General features: G+C 41.8%; 1 protein-coding gene across 1 annotated transcript in view; it reads left to right on the forward strand.

Moving 5' to 3' along the window:
• arsb (arylsulfatase B) overlaps positions 1-20,250 on the forward strand; it is an 82,187-nt gene that overhangs the window by 45,189 nt on the left and 16,748 nt on the right. The window contains exon 6 of the mRNA XM_060843567.1: positions 3,030-3,100. Within this exon, the coding sequence (XP_060699550.1) occupies positions 3,030-3,100 (71 nt within the window). The remainder of the gene's footprint in view (positions 1-3,029; positions 3,101-20,250) is intronic.

Raw genomic sequence — 20,250 nt, forward strand, 5'->3', positions numbered from 1 at the left:
CCTGGAAATATGGTGGAAGCAGATTAAATTGAAGCATTCAGGAGGGCACTGGATGATTATTTGAACTGCAAGGGTGTGCAATAGTATGGGGAAAAGCACTCAACAATAGGACCAGTAAGGCGCAATGGGTCAAATGGCCTCCATTTGTGCCATAACAATTCTGTGATTCCATAAACCAAAATAAATGACCTATAAAAATAAAGGCTACTTTGACAGTTTCTTTTCTGTTTTTCATACTTTCAATGTCTGCTGCATTTATTTTACTCCATGCATCCTCTGTATTCAACTTGACTTAAGGTGTGAAAGAAGATTTTTGTTTAACCCCTTCAGCTGGGAGTCATCGCGCAAAAGAGAGAGACACCAACATTAAAGGAAACAGGAGGGAGCAGCAGGAAACAGGCTCATCTATTTTGTGTCCAGTTAAGAATTAGGTATCTCTTGAAGAACATGTTTCAAATTCAGACACACTTTGACTCTACAGTGTGAACAAACAATTGCACTGGAGGTGGCTGGGAACTCCATGCACTGTCATGGAGTTGTGGTTAATAATTTTGCTTCAGTCTTGTGCTTTGGATTATTTTAGGATTATGCAGGAAATGCATCAGAAAAATGGGCCATCTGATCCATTTCTCCCAGCTTCCTTCATCTAATCTATCATCAAAACACTCTCTTCTTTCTCCCTCATATATTTGTCTTGCTTCCCCGTAAATTAATCTATTCTACTGACTTTAGCCATTCCCTGTATTTGTGAATTCTACAGTTTCATCACACTTTGGGTAAAGAATTTTCTTCTAAATTTCCTATTGTATTTTTCTTTGTTGATTAACTTGTATTTTAAAAAAAACATGAACGAGGAGCAAGAGTGGGCCATTTTGGTGTTTTGAACTGGTAAGGCCTTGGATAAGATCATATGATATTAATGCCATATTCCTGTCTAACCCTGATTAAAGCTTTTTACTTCCTTATTGGTCAAGAAGTAATCTACTACTTCATTAAAATGTTCAATGACCCTGTCTTCACCACTCTCTGGAGAAGAAGTCCACAGATTCACTAAGTTGAGAGAAAAAGATTCTCCCTATCTCCATCTTAACTGGAAGGACCACTTATTTTTAAATTGTGTCCTTGCTTCTAGTCTCTCCCTCAAAGGGAAACATCTCTTCAATATCCAACCTGTCAAATACCCTCAGGCTCATATCTTTGAATAGGATCACACCTAATTCTGCTAAACTCCAATAGATACATCTCTAGGCAGGCCACCTTCTCATAAAGTAACCTTATTTCATCTCAGGTATGAGTCAAATTGATTGATGTGTTAATATTGATATCTTCTAGTTCTGCTTTTCACCAAAAGTATCATTATCTTAGTATCCACTTGAGAAAATGTTCCAAATTTATAAAGACCTCTTGCATCACCCCACAGCCTTCTCTTTCTAAGAGCAAAGAAATGCAGCCTGTTGATCCTTGTCTTGATTTGTATATCCTCACATTTCTGGTGTCATCCTTGTAAAGATTCTCTGGAGATAAGTAAAATGGTCATTAGAAATGAGGCACTTCACAGTTTCAAAAGATGTTGAGGTGGGAAATCACTAAATTAACAACTTGTTTTATTATCCATTAACTCAGTGCCTCTCCTCAGAAACTGAGAGTTCAAATTGGTATGTGATGACACACTGAGAAAGTGAGGGCTGCAGATGCTGGAGATTAGAGTCAAGAGTATGGTGCTGGAAAAGCACAGCAGGTCAGGCAGCATCTGAGGAGCAAGAGTTTCGGGTATAAGGGGCTTCCTGATGAGGGGCTTATGTCCGAAATGTTGATTCTCCTGCTCCTCTGATGCTGCCTGGCCTGCTGTGCTTTTCCAACAATGCACTCTCAACTCTAATCTCCTGCATCAGCCGTCCTCACTTTCTCCATGTGGTGATACACAACTGAAAGTTTTAAAATATCCCCTCTGTTGCAGTATATGAGTAGCTGTGTTTTGTAATGACCTAGGAATATATGAATTAGCCTTGTTCCACTGAGGTTGACTGTGCTGTAAATAACCTGCTTGGATGTATAGTGTGAGCTTGTCTCAGTCGGTTCCCTCAACTCAGCTGTCTCAGTCGGTTCCCTCAACTCAGCTGTCTCAGTCGGTTCCCTCAACTCAGCACCGCCCTCCTAACCTGCAATCCTCTTCCTGACCTCTCCGCCCCCACCCCACTCCAGCCTATCACCCTCACCTTGACCTCCTTCCACCTATCCCACCTCCATCGCCCCTCCCCCTAGTCCCTCCTCCCTACCCTTTATCTTAGCCTGCTTGGCTCTCTCTCTCTCTTATTCCTGATGAAGGGCTTATGCTCGAAACGTCGAATTCTCTATTCCTGAGATGCTGCCTGGCCTGCTGTGCTTTGACCAGCAACACATTTGCAGCTCTGAATAAGTTTAGCATAGATGCTTGCTTGGGTAAACTGTTAGGCGTCTGTCGATTTTGTAATTTACTTTTAACTGATTGTAACAATAATGTAAAACATGACTAATTCTGTTGTGAAACTAAACTACAAAAATTTGCCTTGTGGCAAAATTGGTAATGCATCTGAAAGTACATGATTGACTTACTAGCAAATTAAACTCCATTTTCCTTTCAGTTTGAAAAATTCTTATTTAATTTTGGGAATAAAGTCAGTGAATTATTTCAGTGAAGACTGTGCAGTAGTTTTGAGGCACCACCTTGCAGATATGATATTAAACTAAAGCTTAGGTTATCGCCTTGCATTGATACAAGAGAACTGTTCTCACAAATATTGAGCAGATTAGTGGAGTTCACCACCAGTATCCTGACCAATATTTGTCTCAACCAATATCATTAAACAGTGGCCAAGATCAGATTTGTTTAAATCGCAGTTCTTCGCTAGTAGAGTTTCTTTCTCTCATAAATATTTTCCCTTCACATCCCATAAATTGTGAATGAGTTGCTTGAAGATTTAACAAGTTTTTTTTAAAGCATTTGCTTGTCCAGGAAGTTTTAAAGTAAACTTCATTTGTCTTTCTTCCAGTGAAGGACATCCCTCACCCAGAACTGAATTGCTTCACAACATTGATCCGTTGTTTGTTGATAATTCTCCATGTAAGTGTAACATTCTGATATTTACTGTTCTTGCTATAATTCAGTGTGCAGTGCCCTTAGCTGTGACGGGCTAATAATTTCCTGCCAAGGTGAACTTTAGACTACATATTTGTGCCATCGCTAAGATGGCCTATGTCAACCTCTGCGATATTATCCAACTTCATCCCATCTTTGCTCAGCTGCTACATAAACCTTACATCGTGCTTTTGTCACCTCTAGACATGACTATTCCCACACACTCCTAGTTGGTCCATATTCTATCTTTCGTAAGCTTGAAGTCATCCAAAACTCTGCTGCTGTGTCTTAAGTCACACTCAGTCTGTTCACCTGTCACTTGTTGCTCAATGGCTCAAGGTCATGTAATAAGTGATTTCAGAATTCTCATCCTTATTTAAGTTCTTCTTTTCCCATGGCCTTTGCACACCCTATCTCAGTTCAGTAATTTTCTGCACCCTCCAAGAAATCTAACTCATCTAATTCTGGCCTCTTGAGCATCCCCAGTTTGAAATTTTGCACCATTGGTGACTATGTTTAGGCTTTGCACTTCAGAATTTCCTTTTCTGCCTCACATTCCTCTGTTAAAACTCTCCTTAAAATGAAGGTTTTGGTCAAAAAAGGAATCTTTAGTCTTTCCATCTATAGTTTATGGCTTTTACAACATCAGATTTGTCTCCAAATTGAATCACTTATGGTTATTAACCTCATTCACTATGTGGTCTTTGTATGTTTCCTACATTGTGGCTTTCCAGTTCCCTATCTCAAACCTTCACTTTGATTCTACGTTGTGTATTTTTGGTTTGAAATAACTACTTTATAAGATGTTTGGGGTTTACACATTAGGACAGTGTTGACCTCAAACTTGGCTAAATGTAACTAATTTTATCCATGTTGAGAATTTCAACTTTGCCTTGATTTATACCTGTTTGCCCTAAAACTCTGAGCAAAATGGTCCAGTTTCCCACTTGTAGCATGTTACATTGATGATGTATGAATACAGTCATGCTCCATCCATATATTCAGGACAGTAGGGGCATGTTTACACATCTGATTGCTTCCTATCAGATGTTCTAAGCTTGTCAAAATAAGTCCAGTTCTTATTCAGAGGGAATAGTATGAATTGAAAGTCTCTGGGATCTTTAGATGCAAGTCATTGGATACATCTCAACTCACCCATTCAGGACAAACCTAATGTAATTGTTTTAAGGTTATTCTTTGCTATTAGAATAAATAAATTTAATAGAATATCCTGGCAAATTCCAGATTTAAATTACACTACTGAATCTATTCCATTACTATGGAATTGGAAAGTTAGGAAGTATTAACTTGGAAGTAGTATCCCAAGTGAACCTTTTTCTTGTATACTTTTTTTTAACTCAGACACCAGAGACACTTTTTTTTAAGATTTAAAGGGCAGGAGATTTAAATACTTTAAAATCTGATTGAAGATTTGTAGCTCGGGTATCCGTTGTTGTGGTTCTGCTCGCCGAGCTGGAAGTTTTTGCTGCAAACGTTTCGTTCCCTGGCTAGGGAACATCATCAGTGCTGTTGGAGCCTCGTGTGAAGCGCTGCTTTGATGTTTCTTCCGGTATTTATATTGGTTTGTTCTTGCCGCTTCCAGGTGTCAGTTTCAGCTGCAGTGATTTGTATGTGGGGTCCAGGTCGATGTGTCTGTTGATGGATGTTCTTGCCGTTTCCGGGTGTCAGTTTCAGCTGTAGTGGTTTGTATATGGTGTCCAGGTCAATGTGTCTGTTGATGGAGTTTGGGATGAATGGCGAAAATGGATACCCACGCAACTTTATCACCAGATGCCTAAGAGATAGACCGAGGAACGAGGACATGCCACAACCAAAAGGACTAGCCACTCTACCATACGTCAGGAGCGTCTCAGAACTGACAGCCAGACTACTGTCACCCTTAGGACTCATAACAGCACACAAGCCAACATCCACGCTCAGACAACAACTCACTAGAACAAAGGACCCAATACCCAGCATGAGCCAAACTAACGTAGTCTACAAAATACCATGCAAGGACTGCACAAAACACTATATAGGACAAACAGGAAGACAGCTAACAACCCGCATCCATGAACATCAGCTAGCCACAAAACGACACGACCAGCTATCTCTAGTAGCCATACACTCAGACAACCAGCAACATGAATTTGACTGGGAAAACACCACTATCATAGGACAAGCCAGACAGAGAACAGCCAGAGAATTCCTAGAAGCATGGCATTCATCCCCAAACTCCATCAACAGACACATTGACCTGAACACCATATACAAACCACTACAGCTGAAACTGACACCCGGAAACGGCAAGAACATCCATCAACAGACACATCGACCTGGACCCCACATACAAATCACTGCAGCTGAAACTGACACCCGGAAGCGGCAAGAACGAACCAATATAAATACCGGAAGAAACATCAAAGCAGCGCTTCACACGAGGCTCCAACAGCACTGATGATGTTCCCTAGCCAGGGAACGAAACGTTTGCAGCAAAAACTTCCAGCTCGGCGAGCAGAACCACAACAGATTTAAATACCTTGGCACCTTAATAGTTACAAAGATATGCACCTTTTGCAAGCATTCACATCTACTGTTTTAAAATGTGGAGTTCACAAACTGCAGGAAAAAGCTCTTGCTGCAGTGAAAATGGGATCAGCTTGAACTCAATGCATCTAAGATAAAGCATGCTTTTGAATGATGTTAGGTGGACAATTGAGAATAATTGGTAATATGCAATTGAAAATTGCTGAGAAAGATAAATTTTGTTGAAGCTTTTCATCTTGCACCCATCCATGAATCTCAAATTAGGGTGAATTTACAATTACACCACGTGAGGAGAAAGATGATTAGCCAGCAACTGGACCCTGCTTGGTAATTGCATTGTCATGGAAAGCGCAGCCATTAATGCTGATTGACAGTTAACTGCCAGGTTTTGTTTTAATTTTGAAGCAGACAGATTAACTCTGGTCAGGGCATTACCCTGAGAAATGACCCAGTGAATACTTGTCATTAATTTTATTGAGTTGAAACAGTTACAGTGCATGTACACGTTCTTCGTGTTTGCAAAGAACAGAAAGTTTAGTATAAGCCCATGGCGGTTAACGTGGGAGTCTTCATTTAGGATTCTAGTGAGGTAAACAAGCAGGTTCAATCCGCATTAATCAGTGCACTTCGTGGCAACACGTCTATCAATGTGTGTCCATTTGCCAGCGAATCAGCACTCTTCTTGTGCAGTAGAAATGTCAGTTTTCACCTTGAATTTGTATACTCATTAAATGTCCTGATTAATGCAAGACAGAGCTTCAAAAATATGTAAAACAGCAAAACGATTGAGAAGCAGGCCATATATAGAAGGTTCAGAAAATAAATTAGAAAGTAAATAAGAGAAGCAAAGAGTGAGAGTGAGTAGAAACTGGCAGCCAACATATGGGGAATTCCAAAATTATCTACAGGCATGTAAATAGTACAGCTGTGGTGAGTGGAGGACTGGACCTGATTAAAGGGATTAAAAAGAGCATTTATTCATGAAGTCAAGGGGCATGACTCGCATGTTAAACGAATAGATTGCTTCTACCTTTGCTAAAAAATGATGATGTTGCCCAGGTTATGGTGAAAGTGGAAAAACTTCAGAAACATTTGAGAGTCACTTATAAATCCCACATGGGAACAGGCAATTGGGATTTGGTGATCTGTATTGAGACAGACTTGATTAGGAGGCTTTAGGTAGAGGAATCCCTAGGTATCGGTGACCATAATACGGTGGAATTCACCCGCAGTTTGAGAGAGAAAGTTACATTTGATTCCACCCTATGTCACAATTGAGTAAAAGTAACTACAAAGATATATGGGAGGAGCTGGTTGGAATTGATTGGAAGAGGAGCCTAGCAGAGAAGATGGTGGGAGTAACAATGGCTGGGGTTTCTGGGGTTAGTTTGGGAGGCACAGCAGATATTCATCCTAAGGAAGAAAAAACAGCGTGGGAGAGGACGAAGCAACTGGCTGACAAGGGAAATCTGGGACAGCATAAAAGCAAAAGAAAAAGTATACCACGTGATAAAGATTAGTGGGAAGCCAAAGGGCGAGGAAGCCTTTAAAAACAGCAGAGGATAACTACAAAAGGAATAAGAGGGATAAGATGAAATATGAAGGTAAGCTGGTTAGAAATATAAAAGAAGATTGCAAGAGTTTTTTTCTAGATATCTAAAAGGTAAGAGTGGACATTGGACTACTGGAAAATGAGGCTGGAAAAGTTGTAATGAGAACTAAGGAGGAAGGTGCTTGGGAAGCTGAGGGCCGGAGTATGGATAAATCAACTGCCAAATTTCCCACTATCCCATGCCTCCTGACTTTCTGCAAAAGCCTGCCATGGGGAATCTTATCAAATGCCTTACTAAAATCCATGTACACCACATCCACTGCTCTACCCTCATCCACATGCTTGGTCACCTCCTCAAAGAATTTAATAAGACTTGTAAGGCAAGACCTACCCCTCTCAAATCCGTGCTGGCTGTCCCTTATCAAGCAGTGTCTTTCCAGATACTCATAAATCCTATCCCTCAGTACCCTTTCCATTACTTTGCCTATCACTGAAGTAAGACTAACTGGCCTATAATTCCCGGAATTATCCCTATTCCCTTTTTTGAACAGGGGCACATTTGCCACTCCCTAATCCCCTGGTACCACCCCCGTTGACAGTGAAGATGAAAAGATCATTGCCAATGGCTCTGCAATTTCCTCTCTTGCTTCCCACATAATCCTATGATATATCCCGTCAGGCCCGGGGGACTTGTCTATCCTCAAGTTTTTCAAAATGCCCAACACATCTTCCTTCCTAACAAGTATCTCCTCTAGCTTACCAGTCCATTTCATACTCTCCCCTTCAACAATCGGCTCCCTCTCATTTGTAAATACTGAAGAAAAGTACTCATTCAAGACCTCTCCTATCTCTTCGACTCAATACACAGTCTCCCACTGCTTCCTTGATCAGACCTACCCTCGTTCTCGTCATTCTCTTGTTTCTCACATACGCATAAAAGGCCTTGGGGTTATCCTTGATCCGACCCGCCAAAGATTTTTCATGCCCTCTCTTAGCTCTCCTAATCCCTTTCTTCAGCTCCCTCCTGGCTATCCTGTATCCCTCCAAAGCTCTGTCTGAACCTTGTTTCCTCAACCTTATGTAAGCCTCCTTCTTCCTCCTTACAAGACATTCAACCTCCCTCGTCAACCAATGTTCCCTCACACGACCATCTCTTTCCTGCCTGACAGGTACATACATATCAAGGACACGTCGTATCTGTTCCTTGAAAAGGTTCCACATTTCAACGACATCCTTCCCTGACAGCCTATGCTCCCAATTTATGCTTCTCAGATCCTGTCTTGCAGCATCGTATTTACCCTTCCCCCAATTGTAAAACCTGCCCTGTTGCATGCACCTATCTCTCTCCATAACCAAGGTGAAAGTCACAGAATTGTGGTCACCATCTCCAAAATGCTCACCCACTAGCAAGCCCATCATTTGTCCCAGTTCGTTACCAAGTACCAAATCCAATATGGCCTCCCCTCTGGTCAGACAATCTACATACTGAGTTAGAAAAGCTTCCTGAACACACTGCACAAACACCGCCCCGTCCAATCTACTTGATCTAAAGAGCTTCCAATCAATATTTGGGAAGTTAAAATCACCCATGACTACTACCCTGTGGCTTCTGCACCTTTCCAAAATCTGTTTCCCAATCTATTTCTCCACATCTCTGCTGGTATTGGAGGGCCTATAGTAAACACTCAACAAGGTGACTGCTCCTTTCCTATTTCTGACTTCACCCATACTACCTCCAAAGGCAGATCCCCCTCGAACTGCCTTTCCACAGGCCTTATAACATTTCTAATTAGCAACGCCACATCCCCTCCTTTTTTTACCACCCTCCCTAATCTTACTGAAACATCTGTAACCAGGAACCTCCAACAACCATTCCTGTCCCTCTTCTATCCATGTTTCCCTGATGGCCATAACATCGTAGTCCCAAGTACCAATCCACGCCTTAAGTTCTGATGCTCCTTGCGTTGAAGTATACACACTTGAACCCATCTCTGTGTCCGCAAGTATTCCCTGTCAGTGCTACCTTCTCCACAGCCTCCCTACGTTCTTGGACGTCCTGAAAAACAGCTAACACACTTGCTGGCCTACAAGTCCGGATTCCCATCCCCCTGCCAAATTAGTTCCCCCCCCCCCCCCACCCCCCGAAGAGTGCTAGCAAACCTACCTCCCAGGATATTGGTGCCCTTCTGGTTCAGGTACAACCTGTCCTGCTTGTATGGGTCCCACCTTCCCCAACATGCAGTTCAATTGTCCAAATACCTGAAGCCCTCCCTCCTACACCATCTTTGCAGCCACGTGTTCAACTGCACTCTCTCCCTATTCCTTGCCTCACTGTCACGTGGCACCGGCAACAACCCAGAGATGACGACTCTGTCCGTCCTAGCTTTTAGCTTCCAGCCTAACTCCCTGAGCTCCTGAATGACCTCCCCACCCCTCTTCCTACCTATGTCGTTGGTGCCAATGTGCACCACGACTACTGGCTGCACACCCTCCCCCTTAAGGATTCTGAAGACACGGTCCGAGACGTCTTGGACCCTGGCACCAGGAGGCAACAAACCAACCGAGAGTCTCGCCCATGTCCACAGAACCACCTGTCTGTCCCTCTAACTATAGAATCTCCTATAACTAGCGATCTCCCCCTCTCCCCCTTTCCCTTCTGAGCCTCAGAGCCGGACCTCGTGCCAGAAAACCGGTCACTGCAGCTTACCCCTGCTAGGCCGTCCCCACCAACAGTATACAAAGCGGTATACTTATTGTTGAGGGGAATGACCACAGGTGATCTCTGCACTGCCTGCTTCCTCCCCTAACTGTTACCCAGCTACCTCTGTTCTCTGGCGTAACTATGTCCCTGTAGCTTCTATCTATCACCCTCTCAGTCTCTCGAATAATTCTCAGTTCACCCAACTCCAGCTCCAGTTCCCTAACGCGGTCTGTGAGGAGCTGGAGCTGGCTGCACTTCCTGCAGGTGAAGCCGGCAAGCATCGATGGTCACTCCTACCTCGAACATCCTGCAGGAGGAACATTCCACTGCCTGCGCTGCCATAACTCTACACTTAGTCTCCAAAACAAAACCACTAAGTAGCTTACCTGTTCAGCAGACTGAGTCCTTTTGTTTTAGGTTAGAGGAGGGAGGGTGGGAGACACTACACGTGTAGTGTCTCAGGTTCCTTCTCCACTCAAATAACAATCACTTACTTTCCCGACCAGCTCTGCGCTCCGACTTCACTTCCGCCCAGCTTCCGCCGCTCTCTGCTGCAAAAAGCGGGTAATTATAGTTAATAAGGATTGCCAGCATAGATTTAAGGGCAATTCAGGTTAAACTAAGTTAGAGAGGATGGATGAGGCTAGTATTGTTGATGTGCTCACAGAATTACAAAAGGCATTTGATAAAATGCTGGATAGTGAACACATGAGCAGTATTATAGTTCATGGAACATACAGCACAGAAGCAACATTCTAATGAACTTAGCTCAGTGGGAACAAAGTAGCAATGTTTTCCAGACTGGGGAAAGATTTATAGAGGAAATCCCCAGGGGTTTGTGTTAGTTTCTTGCTCATCCTGATGTATATTAATGGTCTGGACCTTGGTGCACAGAGCTCAATTTCAAAAATTGTGAATGATTTGGAACTTAAGTATTGGTTTAAACCTTGAAAATTATGTATACTGTGCCATAAAATGGGTGAAAAAATACAGAGAAATGAGAAGTTTTTCAATTTGGTGAAAGATTACAAAAACAATATAACTTTTAAGGGTACAATTTTAAAAGGGATGGTGTCAGTTGGAAATCTTGTTGCAGGGTGGTAGTGTCCTCTCGGTAAGTGGGTACAGTTTCAAGTCCCACCTGCTCCAGAGATGTATCATAACGCAATCTGAACAGGGTGATTTAAAGTATCTGCAATTTTAAGGCAGGGATGCAGAAACGGAGGGGCCTGGCTGTCTATGTATGAACCATTGAAGTGACGGTACAGTTTGAAAGTGCAGTAAAAAATGTATGATTATGTTCTAACCAATCTGTGTTTCTGTAATTCTTCTGAATTTGAGATGTGTGAAGATCTGAACTATGCAGAGTGGAAAAGCAGCAGCTTGTTATGGCAGCTGTAAGCTGTCTAGACAGCAAGCAGGTGCTTCTCTTTTCCTCCAAAGACAATCTCTCCCTGGGCAGAGATAAGAGGGTTGTCTTTATTCAATTCCTAATTTGTCCTTACTTAACTCTTAGCTGTAGGTGACTGACCTCGCCATATCTCCCCTAGAGTGGGCAGTGCTACTCTTTTTGATCATTACATAGTGGCTGTTGCTGGAAAATGTACATCGGTGGACATTACTAAGACAGGGATCAACTCTCCTCACGTTGCTATGTAGCATAGCATAAAGTCAGGAGGCTTGTGATCCCAAACAATACCATGTTTATGTTATAATCGCAGAAGAGATCAGCAACTTTTCTTCCAAGTAGGCAGAAATGTGAGGTCCAGGCTGTACAAAGAATAAAGCCACACAATTCCAATTTTGAACAAACAGCAATAACTTTGCATTACTGTTTTGAGTTTGTATAGTAATCTACTATATACGCAACTTGTATTCTAACGTTCCAAATTTAGCATGAGGCAAATATGGGTAACAGATGCACTTGTCAAACACTCCATAAAACACATCAAATAGGAAATGCAATTGTGACAGATCTCAGAGATGTCTCAGTAACCATCCCTGTACTCCCCCACCTTCTCCCAGTCCTATATCTGCAAACACTGGTGACACTCTGAGTCATCCAACCATATCACAGCTTTACAAAACATTCCACTTTTCTGTTTCAAAGTCTTAGCTTCAGAGTTTACTTAAAACCCACTCCACCACAGATTGCCTCAACAACTGCTCCCCCTCGAGTTATTTCCTGGCATACACTTCCCTAGATTCCGGATTGTACTCTCTAACACTGACTCCTAGCTGCACATCTGCAGCTTTTCATGGACACCTAGTTTGAAGTAGTACCTCTCTTACATTCTTTTTTCCCTGAGTACTAATCTTACTGAACTGCGGAAGCAAAAAATGCTAATGGACCTTGAAAATTACTTCTCAGCAGTACAACCAATAGCACCTGCCCTGATGGACCCTGATTCTGGCTCTCGCTCACAGTAGGTTGAATTTTATCAGAAAGCAATGCTGCCAGTTCTGGTGAGTCTCATGAATGGTTTTTCTGTCCGAGACCAAGCAACATTTCTCACTAACTTCGCAAACTTTCATCGCTATGTGATTACACCCAATTTGTCCCACTCTACCAACCCTGCGTGGTCTCTGTGCTGCCTCCTCACTCACTCACTGAGGACACTTCCCTACCATTCTCCGACCTGTACCAGTACTAACAGCCATGCCAGCCCCATTTATGTCACTCACTCCCTCCCTATGTCTTATCTGAGAAGAAAAAAAGCCCACAATAGAGCACAAAGAGCCAAGAACAATGGTGGGCTACCTGAAATTCAACTCCTCTTTCACCCCTATGAGGATATCAGTGCCCAAGTTCCTGAACTGATAACAAAGGCTGCTATTGACTTAATGTGTCAGACCCCAAGACTGAAGGAGGTCTCCATTGACTTGACTGAGGACTATACCCTGTAGACTTTGAGAGATGCCCTTCTAGTGGATGCAAGTGCAATATGTTTGCCATGTAAGCTGCTGGCATGTGGTGTGGGTATTACATAGAGATACACTGTGCAGTACTGAGGCGCCCCCTTGATCGATGACTACTACCGACCTTGATCAGCTGCCTGGTTTTGTGGCTGTGCTAAAAGGCAGTCGAGATTGAAATACTCTTGAGTCACTGAACTTTGGCAAAGGGCACCAGCACAAAAAGACAGGACAAGACATGGCACAAACAAGGCAAAGATCTTATGAACATCTGAGTCCAAAACCTGCATGCCAGCAGCCCTGAGATGCACCCTGGTCAAATCCTTGGGATGGGTGTCTGTCCTTAAGTGCAAAATGTCTTTGAAGCAGCATTACAATGATAGGTGGCAATACACTCCCAGATGTGGCATTGAAGTGAAGAACCATATTGGACATGGGTCAGAGATGTGCCCTTAGGGTGCGGTAAACCTGTTAATGCCAGTTTCCGTGGATGGGGGATGTAGGTGGTTGTTGGATGTTAGTGACTGCTGTCTACTATGGAGAGCTGGAGTTGCCAGATTATCACTCCCAACTTTCGAGAATTGTCACCGTTGAGTTTCTATCAGGCAGCTGGGAGAATGAATGGAGATTAACCAATAATGAGATACTAAAGCATGTAAATTGGCCAGTTACCACTCACTAGTCAGAATCTTGTTTTGCCTTTCATTACTTAGGTTAGAAACTGGGACTTACTTCTCTCAATTATGAGAAGCTCCTCACTACCCATCTCACACGGTTTTCCCAAGTGTCTCCTAATGCCCAAGTTGTTCAGGAAGATTCTGGCCATTCTCCCTCCCCCTCCCTCCTCTCCCTCAATGACTCTATTACCCTTGTGCTGGTCTTTAGTGGCCCTTGAATGTTTTTAGTAACCTCTTGAAACAAGCCCCGCCATTATTGCTAGGCAGAATTGAACTTAACAACCTCCTTGTAACTGTCTGTTCACTTCCATAATTCTCAGATTGCTGACTCTTAAGAGGATGAAATGGGTTTAATAAAAAGTGGCACTAATCACTCTACTTCTTGGGAGAAATCTTCACAATAGTACAATCAACTTGATAATGCAAGTTCTCACCATAAACCCCAAACAAATAGCTGATATGAATAGTAGGATTTAAACATTGTAGCATGAACACCGTTCAATATCAATAATTTCTTGTGCCCTGTCTCTAATCACTGGAAAAGACATCAACAGTTATGCATTTTTTTCATAATCTTCATGTGGTCAGTCAAGTGCAGTGAAGGTGCAAAGTTTTCCTGAGTAACATCTTGACCAGCTTGTACTTCTATTTTCTGCCCTTGGTTTTCAACATTTCTGGCATGACTGAAAAGCAATACCCTGATGACCTTCTTTTCTTCACACATGCAAGTGTTTTAACACGTTATATGATACAAAAGACATTTCCATATGTTTTTCAATTTCATATGTTTTTCACCTCCATTTAAAAAAATTGATTTCTTCTTACTTCTCTCCTCTGATGATAAAAATATTCTTTCACTGGGTCTTGAGTGTGATGAAACTATGGCTTTAAGAGGTATATTTTGTCCTTTTTTTGTGAAGAAATGTTGAGATAGAGGTAACAAGCAGTTCGCTCAAAGCTAACAAAGTAACCAGCTTGTGACACCTTGAGTTTTTTTCTTAAAGTTAGAACACTAAAAGCAGCCTGAATGGGTGGGGTAATGCTCCACCGAACCAGGATTTTAGTTTTAGCTTTATGCAGTTGCTCAGGTCTTGAAGCCGGATGTAAAAGCTCTAATTCCTCACTGTTACAGCTAAAAGCTGGGGTTCTCTTCCTGTTGCAAGAATTGCACATGAGACGATCTATTTTCCTGAATTTTCTTTTGCCAAGGGATATTTATAAGATGTTACTGTATTGAACAGTTAGTGAGTAGTTAATATATGTTCTTTTGTTAAGCATTTTTATAGTGTTACAGTTAAGCCAATTTTCTTCTTTTTTTATTTTGTATTTTAACTGTAGTATAAAAATAATGTGTGTTTTGCTTAAAGTTGAGTAGTTTGACCAATCAAATTGCATCTCGAATGCAAAGCCTTACACCTACCTTTCACATCAAAAAAAAAGTAAAGGTCTAGCTAGCTAGCTTAATATATTTTGAGGGGGTTTGGTCTGGTCCTATTACATAAGTTTACTGTGGAGAGCAGGTATATCTGACAACCCACTTCATAATCATCCTCAATTTTGTTGTTTCAGGTGAATAAAGCTTTAGGAATGGAATTGTGATCTCTTTGCTAGAATCGTTCTTAGTTTATCTGACCATTCTGCACACTAAATTTGTTCCTACTGAAAAGGAGAGTGTTCAGTTCCACTTTATACAGTTTTTTTTCCCAAATATTTTTTACCCTCGTCCTTTCTAATTCCTTTTCAAATTTGATGATGTTTTCATTCACCTGAACGACTGGCTGATTGTCTCGGTTTCAGAGTCATCTGCAGATTTTGGCACAAGTTTAGCATCCCTACATTGACCTTCTGTTCATTTCAGAATTTTTATTTCATGGTTACTGATAGCTGCTCAGATACTCTCTACTATCAGTTCCTCAGTCGGTTCTGTAAAACTTTCCATGGCTTCTTTCAAAATATGAGATACGCAGTACAGAAGAGCAGATCCATCTTTCATGTTGTCCACACTGTAACCAGAGTCAAAGCTTCAATTGCTGTTTTCAAGAAAACATTCCTGCAGTTCATCAGTCTGGGTTTTTAATTCTGCATTCAAACAACTGTTCTGATTCATCAGCGATTCCTTCTGCTGTTCAAGACATTTTCCACAATATGCCTATTACTTGAAGTTCATCAAGCTTTACCTGAAGGTGCATCTTGGTTGAATTTATTTCTTAAGTTTATCATTTAGACCTTTCAGGCTCTCATTCAAAATGTTTTATCTTCAATGATCTGTGCTCATGTTGTCACAGTTTGTGTTTTGCATTAGCAACTTCTCAGTCAGAGTCGAAAAGCGTGGTGCTGGAAAAGTACAGCAGGTCAGGCAGCATCTGAGGAGCAGGAGAGTTTGTTTTGGGCATCCGCTCTTCATCAGGAATGTGTAGGGGGAAGGGGGATGAAAGTTGGTTCTGTACACTGATCAGTTTTCCTTTAGCAGAGCCTAGTTCCTGATACCATCATTGACATTCTTTACTAATCTTTCCTTGTCCAGGTTTAGTCCTTTGTCCATTTCATTCTATCTACCTGCAAAATCAGTTTCTCACGCCTCCACTGACTCCCTTGAATCTATCAGAGATGCAAAGAATTTCAATCCTGCCAAATGTTGCCTGTTATCCACCCATTCAAAATGTAAACTTGCAACTATTCACACAGTAACAATTCTGTTTACTAAAGGAGCAGGTTAATAAATCTCAAAATGACCTTTTAATACTTTCTTTCATCAAACTATCTGAAACGCAAATTGTATCAGCTATTATTCATGACTAAAATGCTCAAAATATTAATTTATTTGTATTGTTGCAGTAAAGGAGCACTTTTCCCTTAGACAAAACCTCAATAACCTGACTAACTGACAGTATTCAGTGAAGAATTCCCTTGATTATTCACAGTCTCATTCTAGCTTTAGAGGCAACATGGTTCATATGTGCCATTGTTTTTAGATTAGATTACTTAGTGTGGAAACAGGCCCTTCGGCCCAACAAATCCACACCAACCCGCCGAAGCGCAACCCACCCATACCCCTACATTTACTCCTTACCTAACACTACGGGCAATTTAGCATGGCCAATTCACCTGACCCGCACATCTTTGGACTGTGGGAGGAAACCGGAGCACCCGGAGGAAACCAACGCAGACACGGGGAGAACGTGCAAACTCCACACAGTCAGTTGCCTGAGTCGGGAATTGAACCCGGGTCTCTGGCGCTGTGAGGCAGCAGTGCTAGCCACTGTGCCACCGTGCCGCCCACTAACTCTTATTGTTTTAAAACTATTTCTTTACTGGTGTTCCTTAGGTATTTCTATTATTCCCATCAGTTTACTACTCTGCAGCCAACAATTTGTTTTTATATTCCTTTTTTATGGTAATGAAGACATACTGCTTTCCTAATATCACTCTTATTCTCCGTGTTAGCAGTTCTATTGAGTGAACTAGTTTACTTAGTCATATTTGCAAAGCTTTTATTTGGTCAGTTCATACCTTCTAATTTCTTCCTGTCTTTGACCTTCTCTTTCCCTTTCCTTCTCGCTTTCTTCCACTGCCAACTTCTCTTTCTGAAGTTCAAGTCCGAAGATTCGCTTTGCTCTTTCTTTCAATTTAATTTATGCATTTCTGTTTCCAGCACACTGCTGTTTCTGCAATCAAGCCTGCTCAGGCTTTGGTCCACCTGGGTTAAACTATTCTTCAAATCTCACGGACTGTACTACTACCTTGACTACATCTGCTTTCTTAGCCTTGGCTCTTACCTCTGACTTTTTGTGCTTCATGCACAAGGATACCCAGGTCCCTCTGCACAGCAGCACGTTTTCACCATTTAAATAATAGTCTGGTTTATTGTTATTCCCACCAAAATGGATGACCTCACATTTTCCAATATTGTACTCCATCTGACAGACCCTTGCCCACTCACTTAACCTTATCTATATCCCTCTGCAGACTTTGTGTCCTCTGCACACTTTGCTGTACCATTCATCTTGTATCAAGTTCTGCAAATGATACTACTACATTTGGTCTCCAACTCTAAATCATCTATGTTAGTTGTACACAATTACGGTCCCAACACTGATCCCTGAAGCACACCATTGGCCACTGATTGCCAACCAGAAAAAAAACCTTTATCCCACTCTTTGCTTTCTGTTAGTTAAGAAAGGGTGAGAACTGATGTACGGGCATCGGAAGGGGTACAGAGGGGGTTCACTAGCCTTGATTTTGGAATGGAGAGAGTTGGCTTATGAGGAGAGATTGAGTAGACTGGGACTATACTCAGTGGAATTTAGAAGAGTGAGGAGAGCTCTTAAAGAAACACCTAAAATTATGAAAGAAATAAATGAGATGGAAGCAGGGAGGTTGTTTCTACTGGTGGGTGAAACTAGAACTATGGGGTATAGCCTCAAAATAAGAGAGAGCAGATTTAGGACTGAGCTGAGGAGGAACTTCTTCACCCAAAGCATTGTGAATCTGTGGAATTCACTGCCCAATGGAGCAGTTGAGGCTACTTTGTTGAATCCATGTAAAAAATCAGCCATGCTCTTATTAAATGGTGGAGCAGGCTCAACGGGCCAGATGACCTACCCCTGCTCTTATTTCTTATGTCCTTATGTTCTCCAGTAAGGAGACCAAAACCATACATAGTACAGTTCAGTGATGGTAATGCTATTGAGTGTCAAGGGTGATAGTTCAATTATCTCTTATTGGAGTGGCCTGGCATTCATGTGGCACCTTTCAAAGAACAATACAGCACAGGAACAGGTCTTCAGTCTACCAAGCCTGCACCGATTCCTAACCTTATTTAGACCGGTACTTATTGTGCATACACAGTTTGTATCCCTGTTTGTCTCCCACTAATGTGTCTATCAAGGTACACCTTAAATGTTGCCAACATGTCTACTTCCACTACCTCCACTGACAGTGCTTTCCAGGCACCCACCACCCTTTGGATGAAAGATTTCCCCTGCACTTCTCCCCTAAACTTTCCCCCTCTCACCTTGAACTCGTGCCCTCTTGAAGTTGGCCTTTCAACCCTGGGAAATAGCCTCTGACTATCCACCCTATCTATGCCTCTCATAATTTTGTAGACCTCTGTCAGGTTGCCCCCTCAGCCTCCATCTTTCCAGTGAAAACAACCTGAGTTTACCCAACCCATCCTCACAACTAAAACCTTCCAGATAAGGCAATGTGCTAGTAAATCTTCTTTATACCCTCTCCAAAGCAACCACGTCCTTCTGGTAGTGTGGCGACTAGAATTGCATGGAATATTCCAAATGTGGCCTAACTAAAGTTTTGTAAAGCTGTAACTTGCCAAGCTTTACATTTGATGCCCCAGCCAATGAAGACAAGCGTGCTATAGCCTTGTTGACCACCTTTTCCACCTGTGTTGCACTTTCAGGGGTCTGTGGATCTGTACACCCAGGTCCTTCTGTTAGTGCTCTGAAGGATTCTGCCATTTATTGTATAAATCAAACCTGAATTTGATTTTCAAAATTATCATTTTTCCACACACGCCTGGATAATGTCCAGATCCTGCTGTATTTAGTCATCGACTGCTTCAGTATCTGAAGAGTCATTAATGGTGCTGAACATCATACAATCATCAATGAGCCACCCTATTTCTGACCTTATGATGGAGGGAAGGTCACTGTTGTACTTTATCTGGGACAGACAAATTCTCACCTCATTCAAGTTGGCTAACTCGTCCAATTGATTAGAAAAGCAAAAGAACTGCGGATGCTGTAAATCAGAAACGAAAACAGTAGTTGCTGGAAAAGCTCAGGAGGTCTGGCAGCATCTGTAATGAGAAATCAAAGTTAACGTTTCGGGTCCAGTGACCCTCCATGTTTTGAGGACGAGTCACCAGACCCAAAATGTTAACTCTGATTTCTTGTCACAGATGCTGTCAAACCTCCTGAGATTTTCTGGAAACTGCTGTTTTTGTTTCCCAAGTGATTGCTTTTTGTATTTTCTCAGAGCCAACCTAAAATCAGCAAAGATCCACCAATAATCATATAAATAGTCATCTTCATTTGTTCTGCCCTTGTATATACTTGTTAACTTCTTGGTTTTGCACTTGTCCTAATTCACCTCTTTCCTCTTAATATCAAAAGATAAAGTATAGTTAGACAGCATTCCCACAAGGAAATAAACTGAGAAATTCAATCTGTCCAATAAGATGTATATGAAGGTCACACTGATGTGCTGAATTGCCTTTTCTTTTGAATTGTGAGGATCATATCAATAAGAGCAACTAGATGTAATTCATTGACTCCTATTCTGTGCTCAGTGTTATTCGAATTGGTTTCAATTTTTCAGTAGACCCCTGCTTCCTGTATACAAAAGCCATGATGTGGAGGAGCCAGTGTTCGACTGGGGTAGGCAAAGTTTAAAAATCACACAACACCAGGTTATAGTCCAACTGGTTTATCTGGAAGCACTAGCTTTCAGAGTGCTACTCCTTCATCAAGTAATTGTGATCAGGCAGCTACCTGATGAAGTGCTTCCAAATAAACCTGTTCAACTATAACCTGGTGTTCTGTGATTTTTAACCTTCATCAGGTAGCTGTGGAGCAGTGCCATAAGACATAAAATTTATAGCAGAAGATTTCAGTGTCATGCAACTGAAATGATATGTTGAACAAACCTAGATTGCTGTTTTAAAAAAAAATCTTTCTTCTTTCAGAATGGGTTGCAGGTTTCAATTCATTGATATGTAAATCCC

Source organism: Hemiscyllium ocellatum, chromosome 2 (genome assembly GCF_020745735.1).
Source record: "Hemiscyllium ocellatum isolate sHemOce1 chromosome 2, sHemOce1.pat.X.cur, whole genome shotgun sequence".
In the NCBI taxonomy this organism is placed as follows: Eukaryota; Metazoa; Chordata; class Chondrichthyes; order Orectolobiformes; family Hemiscylliidae; genus Hemiscyllium; species Hemiscyllium ocellatum.